At 47.9% G+C, this 13,841-nt stretch overlaps 1 protein-coding gene across 1 annotated transcript; it reads right to left on the reverse strand.

Annotated features, from left to right (window-relative positions):
* Positions 1-5,727: 5,727 nt before the first annotated feature.
* Positions 5,728-9,021, reverse strand: LOC146976025 (uncharacterized). Its single transcript, XM_085794449.1, has 2 exons — positions 6,385-9,021; positions 5,728-5,882 (listed from the first exon to the last, which is right to left on the reverse strand). Exon 1 carries the CDS (start codon positions 8,951-8,953, stop codon positions 6,632-6,634), a length of 2,322 nt encoding a protein of 773 aa, XP_085650575.1. The 5' UTR covers positions 8,954-9,021; the 3' UTR covers positions 5,728-5,882; positions 6,385-6,631.
* Between the last annotated feature and the right edge of the window lie 4,820 nt (positions 9,022-13,841).

Genomic DNA, 13,841 nt, shown 5'->3' on the forward strand with positions numbered 1-13,841 from the left:
CACTTTTTAACCTACCACAAAGGAAAAGGGGGGGGGGAACACTCACTGAAGAGCAGTCGTCAAAAACACATGCTTACTAACGTGGTCCTCCTGAACCCTCCTCTAACACCACAGCTTTTCACACAAAGAAACTCTCTCTGGATAATTTGAATATTACACATAAATGCATAGCTTCAGGCTATCTATGTACTAACCGCGTTCTTCTTCTGTCTCCCTCTCCATTCCCTTCACTTGATTTCAACTCACGGTGCAGGTGCTTTGCGCCACCTATTGGACTTTTAGTGAAACTGCAAGGCAAGGCTACAACTCAGTTTAAAATTTATGCTTTAAACTGATAATTTTACGACCAATCTAGAGACTTTTCTTTTCTTTATTTTTAGGAAACCTAGCCCTTTTAAGAAAATTGTGCATTTGTAAGATAAAGTTATTTATGATACCGTAATTAATTATTTTAACCGTCAACACAGACACACAATTTCTTGCCAGAAAAATAGTCAGAAAAACAAATACAATGTTAAAAACAAATCTGTGGCTTGTCTGTTTAATTAAAGCAGAAGTAAGCAATATTTTTGTGTTAATATAAGTCTTAAATAGTTATATCTTCCGACAGCAATCACTTACATAGAGTGTTTGGTCCGAAACACGGGTCTGTCAGTCACTCTGCTCTGCTGTAAGCCGAGGAGAAAACTTTCCTTGTAGCCTACAAGTTTTATCCAATGAGGAGAGAGAACGGCATGAAGGGCTGTGTGTGCAGCCAAGGGATGCGCCTGAATGTGGTGACGTAGGGACGAGGACCAATAGATCCATGACGAGGGCAGAGGCTGCTAACTCCATCGGCTGACAAGACGTTATGGTGCGTTCAAGGCAACCCGTAACTCGTGTTTTTCCGACCTGTGAAGTCGTACCAGTTCGATCTGGTACGAGTTCACGGGTCGGAAGTTACGAGTGGCCGTTATAGTGCACTTTCACAGGTAAAAGTCGTGACTTGAAGCTGTATTTACGGTTTCAAAAGCCTGCCTGGAACGCAGCATTAGCCAAAACAACCGGATCGCTTACTTCTGCTTTAATGGGGGCTACATAATAAATATTTCCTTTTTTGGCTTTTTGCTCGCTGACTGTCCATCTGCTTGTCTGCAGACCAATTGCTGAGTGGTGAATACTAAGAGGGTGAAATGTGTGACAGTCTTGCAGCAAATCAGTGAACTCATCTTTGCTAATATTTCAACATGTCACTGCAGATGATCAGGAGAGTATATCAGCCTTTCCATGCCTTTTGCATCTAATTACTATCAAAGATCAGTGTTGTTTTTCAAAATAAAAGTAATTTAAAGCTATAGTGCGCAACTTGTCTTCTACGTAAATATCCTTTCGCACAAGCCACTACAAGAGGAGATGATACAACACTGATTAAAGGGCAACTTCGGTTTTTTTCAACCTGGGCCCTATTTTCATATGTTTTTCTGTATATGTGAGTGATGGATAATACTTTTATTGAGGTGGCTGCAGTATTGAGCCGGGCAGGCAGCCTGCAGCCCAGCTAACGCTCTACCACGGGGCAAGTGGCTCCCGTCAAAGTTCGCCCTATAAACGGGCATTTGTTTCAAACTGACAGGCTCAGATAGTTACAATGAGTGTCTGACAACAAACTAGAAAGGAGAAATGAACGTAATAGTCTCTACATTTAGCATGTCTCTTCTTCTTCTGACTGGCAGTAGTCACCCCTGGTCAAAGTGGTCACAGCAGACCCTGTGGTCGGCACGGCGACGGCGCAGTGCATCCACAGGAGTGTTAGCATCCATTTGTAGCACAGCTAACTGTTAGCCCTAACTTGTGAAAGCTGTGTGAAGAGCAGCTCAACATTTTGTTGTTACAATTTGTAAATTCTCCGGTCGTCTCTCCTCACCTCAGTCAGGTAACAGTTTCCCCACCGGTGTTTTGCTGCTTGCAGAACGAGATTTCTGGTGGTGAAATTTGGACACAGATCACAGCAAACAGCGACCTCCAGCTAAAGGTAGAGACTATTACATTCATTTCTCCTTTCTAGTATGTTGTGGGACACTAGTGTAACTATCTGAGCCTGTCAGTGTGAAGAAAAAGCCCGTTTATAGGGCGACCTTTGACGAGAGCCACTTGCCCCGTGGAAGAGCGTTAGCTGGGCTGCAGGCTGCCTGCCCGGCTCAATACTGCAGCCACCTCAATAAAAGTATTATCCATCACTCACATATACAGAAAAACATATGAAAACAGGGCCCAGGTTGAAAAAAACTGAAGTTGCCCTTTAAGCTGTTCGGCTCCTCTAACACCTTGCGGTATTTTTCAGTATTTGTTCTTTTTGTATTTGGTGTCTTTGGTGACATCCCTGCGCGTTCTACAATAACATGTTCTACTCAGTTTTATCTGACAACGAGAAGGGAGGGGGGAGGAGAGCGCTGCTAGAAGCAACATGGTGGAGAACCCAAAGACCAAGAGGTTCAGAAGTGGATCCTACTAAAAAGAAAAAGCCTTCCCGTTTGGCAGAAGAAAGAGCGTGACAAACGGTAGCGGTGGGGAGGGGCGGGTTACACCGGGCCATACGCCATATTGAGGTGCCGGCTGTATCGTTGTAATAACGCAGAAATCCTCTAGGGCGATAGAAGTTACGCACTATGGAAGGGAGCTTCCTTGGTGCAATGGCGAATGGACAGGGATGATGAAGTGGGAGTCACTTAACCAGATTAGTAGCCCATTTAGGGAGGAGCCCCCTCTTCAGACTGCCAACAATGCTACAATTGGCCTGTGGCTTTTCCCTTGGAGGGCCCGTCTAGGAACCTCCTCGCCCCTTCCCCACCCACATGGGTGCTGCCACGCCTGGCAGCCCTGGAGGCGTGTCCCTCTTTGGCAAACACATGGACTGTGATCTTGGCAATGGCTCAGGTTCTGGTGATTCCCCTGAACAGGTAGTTCGCCAAAGTTTTCCAAGGTTGGTAGGTCATCACGACCCCCTGCCCGCTTTAGGGACTATGTGCTGTGTTTTACAGTTGTATTTATTGAATAATTGCCTCATGGCCTGTTTAGGCTATGTGTTATGTTTTACATGCAAGTAAGCAAATTAGCACATTTTCTGCAAGGGGGGATGTATGTGGGCGCAGGTGTGACGTGAGAAAGAGGCAACGTTGTTGTTACGGAGTTCGCGTGTGAGAGAAGGAAAAAGTGTGTTGGTTAGCTCCAAAGAGTATGTTCTTGAGTTTTTGTCAGCACAAAAAGAGTGGCTTTAGAAGCCCATTACACTTCAGAACGCTACATTAGTGCTTCACTTAATCATTGTATTATTGTCAGGGCCAGACATCCTTTAGGAGGCAAAAGGAAGCTTTATTTCAGCACAAAAACCTTATAGACAGGGGTATTTCACATGTCAGTCTGGTGCTATTAGGTAAGCTTGAGGCATGGCATGGATTCTTCATTATATTTTCCATTTCTCGATGCATCAATATTTAAACTGTTATCCGCACAGAGTCAGCCAGCTTAGCAGGCAAACAGACAAAAGAAGTCAGTTATCTAGTCCTAAATAAAACAGACAGTTACACAGCTTTGATGCACTGTTTGCTGCTAGAACCATCCATAGTCACACTCAATAGAGGAGACTTTTATGTATTTCCACTAAGATCTCTGGACAAGTGATGCAATTGAAAGTGTACACACACACACACACACACACACACACACACACACACACACACACACACACACACACTATATTCCCTCTCAATCTACTGGGACTTTCTCATACTCGGCCTTTGAATGAGCAGTTTGCGCAATTATTTTTGCTTATGTGTAACAAGCTGAATAAAAAATCAATCTTGATAAATTGTGGTGTCGTGAGCTCTTCAATTCATGACATTAGCCTGCAGGGCCACCATGTGTAATTGCCATCCCCGGGAAAGAAAATCCCCCCCGAGCCCTCTTTCTCGTAAATCAACCCTTACCACATACCAGTCCATATCTCCACGCATAACACTCAACAGTCATAATGATTTAATTTATGCAGCACAAACATTTATTCACTGTTGAATTGATTAGTGACTGTCTCTGTGGCTTAGTCACAGTCATGGCACTGTCAGTCTTCTCGGGCATTATTGCTAAAATGAGTTAACTATTACTGCACAAGTAATTACGTATTATGAGTAACACTCTTCATCTTTCTGAACCAATCAACATATTGACAAAATGCACCCCTCCAATGTGATTTGCTCATGATAAATGTCCAAATGCTGTATTAGTCTGAAGGCAATATTCTACTAGGAGATATACCTTGCAGTTTCATCATCCACACCTTTACTATTGATACTTGAGATTTCATATGATCAAGTTTAGTAGAAGCCCTAGGAGGGGTCCACGTGCACCCCCTTATTCTTTTTTTCTAGTCTATATTTTTTGCATCCTTAGGATCCCCGGAACAAAACCTGTCCAAAATGTGTTTTTTGCAATGTTTTATTACGAAACTATGGGATTGCTGCCAATATTGCCGATCAGACTGTCTTTCAAAGACTGTAGCACGCTCAAATTCTGAGCGAGCCCAAAGATAGAGATATCAATTTATTCAAGATAACCTCAGGTTTCCAGTGTGGCCAAGCTCATTCTAGCTTGTCAGGAAGGAGGCTAAAATCCTAATGATTTAAAGTCAGACAAAAATGTTGTGAGGGGAAAAACAGCCATCACTATGTTTTCAAGTGGTCCCTTGACCTGTCATCTCAATGTATGTGAATGGAAATGGGTAATATTGGTACCTACAGTACAGGCCTCCCCTATTCATACCTCATTTGTGCGACTCTAATGCGTTTTTGGGAGAGAACCATGCAGTAAATTGCATGCAGTAGCCTACAAATTTGTAATTTCCGCCTATATAAAAAATGGTGTATTTGACTATTTCTGCCCACTGGGGGTTCAAAAACAGTCACAGAATTGTATGAATTGGGTATGACTGGATAGCTGAGATGCTTGTGCATCCAATCAGCCAATTCATTTGTAATCTCAGTCCACGAAGTAGTGTAGTGACACGAAAGGTGCTTGTTGCTTGTCTTGAGCAATAAGGCCTATAAATACAAGGTGGGGGATTACATGTTAAAGTAACATTGCGGAGTTTTTCGGCCTTAAAATAATGTTTCCAGACTCATTGCAATGGTAGAAAAATGGTTAATTGGATGAATGGTGCTGCCGCCGCAGCCTGAGCGGGGTCGCGTCGGCTGAAACTGCACTATGTAACTTCCCTGCACGGGTACGAAACACTGCCCCCCCTCCTCCCCCCCTCCCCTCTGCGTCGAGGGAGAGACGTGGTGGGTAAAAGCGAAACTTACGGTTCCCCTCCGGTCGTCGTCGCCGCTGCCGCCGCCACCACCACCGCCCCCCGACCCCCCTCACCCCCTCCTCCCCTCCCCCGACCACCCGCCACACAGTCTCCTTGCAAGTATGTGGGAAATACTGTCGTTTATTAATGGGAATAAACGCTTTTTCCCCCCAGACGATAGCGCTTCTCAACCAGATGGTGGAAGCACTGAGCTGAAACTCCGCAATGTTGCTTTAAACAACAACTCCAGGCAAGTGTGGGAAGGCCTAAAACACGAATTATGAGGGCAGCATGGCTGGGTCTGTAAACAGACGTCAAATGATAGCAGAGGAGCTAAACCACTTCTTTCCCCGCTTTGAGAAACCCAAAGCATTCCAGTCTCTCACACACCGCTTGTAACGGAACAGCTTCGGTGATGATACGCTGGCTGTGTATATACTGGCCTAATCCTCCGGTCAGAGAAGACGCAGCAACTTCTCTCCTTTAGATGAATTTATTGACCTCTATCCAATTGAACATGACACTGGGGTACATTTGTAGTTGTGTGTGTGGTTTGTGATGTCTGCAAAGGACAACAATAATAAACAGTATTAATTAACTTACTTTGCAGTAGCATTAATAATAATTAAACTACAGTGGCATTAGTAATAGAATAACACAAATTACAACAGACGTGAGTAACGTGTCATACTGCAAATCGCCAGTAGGAGGCACTGTAGGATCATTAATCAACACAATGGCCTGGCGCAGCAGGCAGGTCACGTGACCAAGCTAGACTGAAACAGCCCCGTCAGCTACCGATCCGGTCAATTTAGCACACTAGCCTCACTGTTATAGCAGCTTCAATGAACGGCAGCTACACCGCTAAATAAACATTCACAGAAGAAAATAAATGTATGATAATTAACTGAGTTACATGTCGGACGGGCCGTCCGTATTCTATGGGGCTCGGTAAGACATGCTAAATGCTAAGCTAACGAGCAAACGAACATATTACCCTGCTAATATTATTATCTCTCGTCACACATGAAGTATAAATAACATTCATTCATCACGTAACTTACATCATCACCGACGCACACTGTTGTACAGTACAAAGAGATGAAGGAAAGCACTGGTGCTCGGCAGAAGGTAACTCAACCAGGTAACTGCACCGAAGTTTATTGAACACACTGCGCATGCGCAAACAGTCCATCAGTCTCTGCGTGAAGCAGCTTACTGTGACGTGTACTCCTCACAGCAGGGAATTCACAACAGCCGCCCCCACATTCATTCATGAATGTGTAGAAGAAGCACAAGTCCCTGCTGTTGTTAAGAGTGACTGGTGTCCTCTGGCATCTTGGGGAGCGGTACCAACTTGGTAACCGGACGAGTGTAGACTGTCCCTTTAATATTGACGTCCGCTGAACGAACAGTCCCATCATCGCTGGGATGAACTTTGGTGACCTTTCCTATGGGCCAGAGCGCCCTAGGAAGCTGGGGGTCCACTACCATAACCACTTGGTCAGCAGCGAGGCCAGCAGTAGGGGTCCTCCACTTCTGGCGGCGCTGAAGGTCAGGTAGGTATTGGCGGGTGAATTGGCTCCAGAACCGGTCTGCCAAGACCTGGCTATGCCTCCAACGGCGGCGGCCCAGAAGTTCACTGGAACCATATGCGGCTTGAGGAAGCGATGCGTCGTGCCGCCCCATCAGCAGCAAGTTCGGCGTTACAGGATCGGGGTCAGCCAGATCAGAAGAGGAGTATCCCAGGGGCTTTGAGTTAAGTATACCCTCTACCTCCACGAGGACAGTCGACAACACCTCCTCTGATATGACTTGATCCCGCAGCACGACTTGGAGTGAGGCTTTCACTGACCTTACCTCCCTCTCCCACGCACCACCGAAATGGGGTGAAAGAGGAGGATTGAATTTGAATGTAATGCTTTGGTCGGCCAACTGTTGCTTCAATGAAGGTTCGAGATCTTCCAGTGATTCTTTGAGCTCTCGCTCTCCCCCTCGGAAGTTGGTGCCTCTGTCGCATAAGATCTCGTATGGCTTGCCTCGTCTTGAGATAAATCGACGCAGGGCCAGTAAGAACGAGTCTGTGTCCATGTGTGGCAACAGATCAAGGTGGACGCATCTTGAGGTAAGACATTTAAATATTATGCCCCACCGTTTCTCATGTCTTCTTCCGATCTTTACTGTATAGGGCCCGAAGCAGTCGACCCCGGTGGACCAGAATGGGGGTTTGTTGATCCGGAGCCGCGCAGCAGGCAGGTCGGCCATCCTTGGTGCCACGGGGGTGCTCCGCCACAAACAGCATTCTGCACAGTGTTTCTGGTGTTTTTTAATTACCTGTCGACCACGTAGGATCCAGTAGTTTCTTCGGATCTCTGCGAAGATTCTCTCAGGGCCAGCGTGGTGCAGACGGTGGTCGTAATCCTTCACTAAGAGCTGTGTGATCAGATGATCAGGGCTGATGACAACAGGGTGAAGGCAGTCTTCAATCAGGTTCTCTGCTTTGCGTAGGCGACCACCAACTCGAATGAGGCCTAATACTTGATCGTATTCGGGACTGAGAGCACTTAAACGGCTGCCTGAACGGACTGGTTTGCCCTGTTTAAGTGCCTTTAGTTCTTCAGGGAAGCTATCGGATTGTATCCTTCTCAGCAGAGTAGTCTCCATCTCGATGTGGTCGGCGGCAGACATAGCTGGGGCAGCCGCCCCGTGAAGGGACTGATATGTAGCCTGCAGTAGTTCAGTCCATGTATTGTATTTAGCAGGATCAGGCTCATCGCTGCTGGTAGTAGAGATGTGACCACAGAAGGTTGGGGCTCTCAACTCATCAGGTTCCTCTGTGTGCACTGAGGGGTTCACTGGCCAGTGATCTGAAGACTGGAACAGAAACGAAGGCCCCTGACTCCAGCGGTTTGGCTGGGACAATTCGAGGAGGGTCTTCCCGCGGGTGATATCATCAGCCGGATTCAAGTCAGTGTTAACGTATCTCCATGATCCGGGCTTGGTGAGGTCCAGTATTTCAGTAACTCTTGTACCAACGAATACTTTGTACTGGTTGGACTCCGACTGTATCCAGCTCAGTACGGTTGTTGAGTCAGACCACAGCACCACGGATTGGATGGACAAAGTCAGTTCGGTCTGTAGAACCTTGGCCAGCTGGGCTCCTGTGAGTGCGGCGCATAATTCCAGTCTGGGCATCGTCTGTTGCCGCTTGGGTGCAACCCGCGACCTGGCCATAATGAACGACACGGTGATGCGTCCCTCTGGATCCTCCACTCGCAGGTAGGCGACTGATCCGTACGCCTTCTCCGAGGCATCACAAAAAATGTGAATCTGCCTCACTGATGAGTCGTTGTCAGCGGCTTCTGGAACATAACAACGGGGAAGAACTATGTTATGCAACTGAGGGAGCTCACCTTCCCATGCCTGCCACACCGGAAGTAGCTCGTCTGCAATAGGCTCGTCCCACTGTCTCTCTGTAGCCCACAAAGCCTGGACCAGGACTTTGGCCCGGGTAGTGAAGGGAATTATGTATCCGAGCGGGTCGTATTGTGAGGCAAGCACCCTGTACACGTTCCTCATGGTGGGCTGTTTGGATGATACAGGCTTACATTTATAACCCAGTGTGTCCGTCATGCAATGCCAAACCAGGCCGAGAGTGGACTCCCTCGGGTCAGCTCCTTCAGCAGTTAGCCACAGCTCGGATGTTGTTTGATCGCGCCTCAGTCTGGAGGTGAGAGATTACCTCTGTCCTGTTGGATGCCCACTGCCTGATCTCAAATCCACCTTTAGCGAGGAGGGCTCTCAGGCGGTCGAGAAGATCCTTTGTCTGCTGTGGTGAGTGGAGTGATTTCAGACAGTTATCCACATAGAACGAGGTGATTACCGTGTCCAGCAGGTCCTCGTTGCCACTCTGGTGATCTCGAACGTGACGCTGCACAGCGTATATGGCACAACACGGACTGCAAACTGTGCCAAATGGCAAGACACGCCATTCATAAATGTCAGGTGGTCTGTCTCTGTCCATGTCGCGCCAGAGGAAGCGGACAAGTGGGCGGTCTTCGGGAAGGAGTCTGATTTGATGAAACATAGCCTTTATGTCTCCGCTGATAGCGACCACATGTTCTCGAAACCTGAGCAGAACCCCCACCAACGACGGCCCGAGAGAGGGTCCTGGTAGCAGGTCATTGTTCAGAGCACTCTCTTGGTAGCGGAAGGAGCAGTTAAATACCACCCTTGCCTTTCCGTTATGATGTACTAAGTGGTGCGGAATGTACCAGGATTCAGTAGAACGATTGGCCTCCTCACTGGTGATCCTCTCAGCATATCCCGCCTCCACTAGCTTGTGTATTTCTTGGTTGTAGACTTTAGCAAGCTCCGGATTGGTCAACAGACGGCGTTCTGTAGAGCGGAGGAGGGGCATCACGGCAGCAGGTGATGCGCAGGGCAGAGCTACATTCCTCTTTCGAAGGAGGGGTGTTGCGTATCTTGAGACACCATCCACTATTACAGTGGTGCTCTTCTCATCCAGCATGGTGAGGGCTGCTTGGTCTTGCTTGGATCGCGTCACCTCTCTTTCGCTTTTATATGGCAAAATGTCAAGCTGCCACAGGCGTTGAACATCCCTTTGTAGGTCGGAGCAAGGTGTATCAACTGACAGGTGAAGGAAAGAGCTCTCACCGTTTGGATGTTGAAGAAAGTTAGTGGGTCCCTGCACTGCCCAGCCGAGTCGGGTGCAGACTGCTACTGGTGCTCCAAGAGATCCTGCACGTACTGGGTGGATTGGAGTTATTAGATGAGGGTGGTCAGATCCAATCAGTAGCATTGGCTGAACTTTGGTGAATGTGTGCAGGGGGACTCCTTTCAGGTGGTTGTATTTTCTTACCAGTTTGTCTCCTGGACATGACTGCTCAGCCAGTTGGAGTTCAGTCGCAGTGAATGCTTGGTTGATGGAGTGATAGGTACGTGGCTGTGTGTTAGCTGACACCTCAAATGACACTGCCATTCCCTGGAGCTTTAACACATCCTGTCTGATGGTCTTCAGTTTAAGTGACTCCACTTCTCCACACAACCCAAGGTGCTTGACCGCAGCAGACAGAATCACAGTACGCTCAGAGCCGTCATCTAACACTGCATGTGTGTTTAGTGTTCTCTTGCCATGACGGAGCAGCACTGGTACCACTTTCAACATGACGCGTCCTGAGTGGCTGGCGTGATCCAGATAAACTGCATTAGTTGGGGCGCTGACAGTGAGAATGTTTAGCTGTGGGTCTTGGGCCACAACTTCATGGAGTATCAGCAGGTGTTGTTTGTTGCATGTGGAGCAGAGTTTCTTTAGGGTGCAGCTATCTGGTGAGTGGCCACGCCCACATCTCCAACATTTTCCTTTGTCTTTAATCCAGGCGGCTTTCTCCTCAGTAGTAATTCTTTCGAACTCAGGGCAGCCGTTGAGGTAATGATCCTGGGTGGTTGTGCAATATGGACAATAGGGTTTAAAGCGCTCCCTCCTTTTACCCGTGGGCTGATCTTTCCTTGAGCCTGGCTGGAGGTAGGTCCGTTGTCGCTGTGGAGAGGTCTGCTGATGCTTGATTGTCGTGGAGTCGCTGCTGAAGTAAACAGAGGCTGGTTTGACCCACTGTGATTTACCTGCTTTACTCTCTCTCTGTGTGGTACGACTGGACTCAGCTGGGTTGGATTCTGCTGCACGTCGGGACACCTGGAGCACCTGAACCTTCATATCCAGCCATTCAGCGAGGTCAGGTAAGGTGTATGTCTGGTCGCTCCCACTGCGGATGATGCCTCTTTTAATACAGAATTCGGCGAAGCTATCCCTGTAGTGGCCAGGCAGCTTACCAAGGAGGGTGTCGACGTGGGAGCCGCACCGCAGCTCAGACTGAGCGGGACCGTCCATGCGACTTAACATCCCCACCAGTGTGTTTACAGATGAGGAGAAATCTTCGAAAGCCTTTGCGTCGCCAGGTTTCACGGGAGGAGAGTTCAATATAGTCTTTAATTCCCCTGAACCAGCTGTCTTGGCTGTCCATATCGTTGCTGCAGAGCATCCATTGCACTGGTGTATGGTGTGGAGTCATGTATGTATCTCTTTGCCATTTGGTAGGCACTTGGCAGTTTGAGATGATCAAGTAATACTTGGTATTTATAATCTTCAGTTAAGTGTCTGTGTGGACCAAGTAAACTATCCAGTCCCCTTTTCAGCATGATGAAGTCACTCTCCCGTCCGGAACTGAAGAGAGGCAGCTTGGGCTTAGGAATACCGTATGAAGCAGCAATCGCCATTTCTGTCATAGTGAGAGTTGCAGGATTGTTGTAGGGAGAGATGTATCCTGGTGCTGTAGGTGGAGCAACCATGGGCGTAAGCTGTGAGTAGTGTGCAGCTGATTGAGGTCCAGACTGGTATAGCTGTGGTTGGGCTACAGGGGGATATCCAGTCTGTGGAAGTGAGTAGACTGCTCCGGGATCAGTAGGTGGCTGATAAGGAGGGATAGCACGAGAGTTTGGCCTTGTCCCTTGTTGGTTGAATGAAGCAGGTTGATACCCAGCGGTGGTCCAGGTTGAGGAGTGGTCAGATGCTGGACAGATTGAGGATAACTCTGCTGCTGTGCAGTTGTGGGGAAGAGCTGTGGCATAACTTGAGACTGTGGAGGTGCAGGTTGGGCTGGCTGAGGTGTATACAGGGCAGGTGAATGTGTCAGCAGGGCTGCAGGATGATCTGGCAGAAACACTGTCAGTGGTGCCTGTTGAGCTGGTTGATGCCCGGCTGGACGTGCTGACCTGCATGCTGGATGGGCGGAGAAGGTGAATACAATCGCTGTGCAAGCGGAGTGTGGTGAGCAGACTGAACTGCAGGCAGCTGTAGAAACTCTGGCGCTAGTCCAGCTAGGGTAGCTGAATGATGAGTAGACTCACTGAGATCCAGCGGTTGTGTTGCTACCTGGACGGATGGCTGCAGAGCTCTGGCAGCCTGAGTCGTTGAGCTGAGTTCTCCGTGCTGTATGGGCTGTGCTGTAGGTGGGCGAGGCTCACTGTTGTCCAAGAGATGACAATATCCTCCATCAGCTGATTTCCAACTCATCCGATTATCCGTAAGGGGTGATACTCTGGGCCCTGTCACTCCACTGTGATGAATATGAGGAAGGCTCGAGCTCCGGAGAGGATATGATAAGTTGAATGGATGCTGCTGAGGGTGAGCTTTACCTTTAACACTGTCCATGGCTGACTGTAGCTGTTTCATCTGCTTAGTTAAGTCTTTCATGCGGGCTTCCATCCCTTCCAACCTCAAATCTTCTGACCCAGTGAGCACATTATAGTCTGGAAGCTCTTCCTGGTGCGCTTCTATCACTTGATGAGTAGTATCTCGTCTGTTCAGATAGCCCAGATAGCCAAGGTCGTCAATAACAAAGTCATGTAGGTGCTTAGGGAGTTGGTGAGACCGGCTTGGGCGGGACGCAGCTGGAGATTGTTCATCTGCATGGTTGCCAGAAGTTGCCATGGCGCAGTTATACACACAATCCGGCTCGAAGGACCACTTGTAACGGAACAGCTTCGGTGATGATACGCTGGCTGTGTATATACTGGCCTAATCCTCCGGTCAGAGAAGACGCAGCAACTTCTCTCCTTTAGATGAATTTATTGACCTCTATCCAATTGAACATGACACTGGGGTACATTTGTAGTTGTGTGTGTGGTTTGTGATGTCTGCAAAGGACAACAATAATAAACAGTATTAATTAACTTACTTTGCAGTAGCATTAATAATAATTAAACTACAGTGGCATTAGTAATAGAATAACACAAATTACAACAGACGTGAGTAACGTGTCATACTGCAAATCGCCAGTAGGAGGCACTGTAGGATCATTAATCAACACAATGGCCTGGCGCAGCAGGCAGGTCACGTGACCAAGCTAGACTGAAACAGCCCCGTCAGCTACCGATCCGGTCAATTTAGCACACTAGCCTCACTGTTATAGCAGCTTCAATGAACGGCAGCTACACCGCTAAATAAACATTCACAGAAGAAAATAAATGTATGATAATTAACTGAGTTACATGTCGGACGGGCCGTCCGTATTCTATGGGGCTCGGTAAGACATGCTAAATGCTAAGCTAACGAGCAAACGAACATATTACCCTGCTAATATTATTATCTCTCGTCACACATGAAGTATAAATAACATTCATTCATCACGTAACTTACATCATCACCGACGCACACTGTTGTACAGTACAAAGAGATGAAGGAAAGCACTGGTGCTCGGCAGAAGGTAACTCAACCAGGTAATTGCACCGAAGTTTATTGAACACACTGCGCATGCGCAAACAGTCCATCAGTCTCTGCGTGAAGCAGCTTACTGTGACGTGTACTCCTCACAGCAGGGAATTCACAACACCGCTGCCCGTTTTCTCTGAGCATTCTCCATGCACACTCTCCCTCCAAGAACATCAGGTTCGCAGTGGTTTTAAGTCAGTGAATCCGAGGAAAGCTGCTGATCCTGGCAAAGTA

The sequence above is a fragment of the Trachurus japonicus genome, chromosome 13, assembly GCF_045865225.1.
Source record: "Trachurus japonicus isolate A0001 chromosome 13, Traja_1.0".
Lineage (NCBI taxonomy): Eukaryota > Metazoa > Chordata > Actinopteri > Carangiformes > Carangidae > Trachurus > Trachurus japonicus.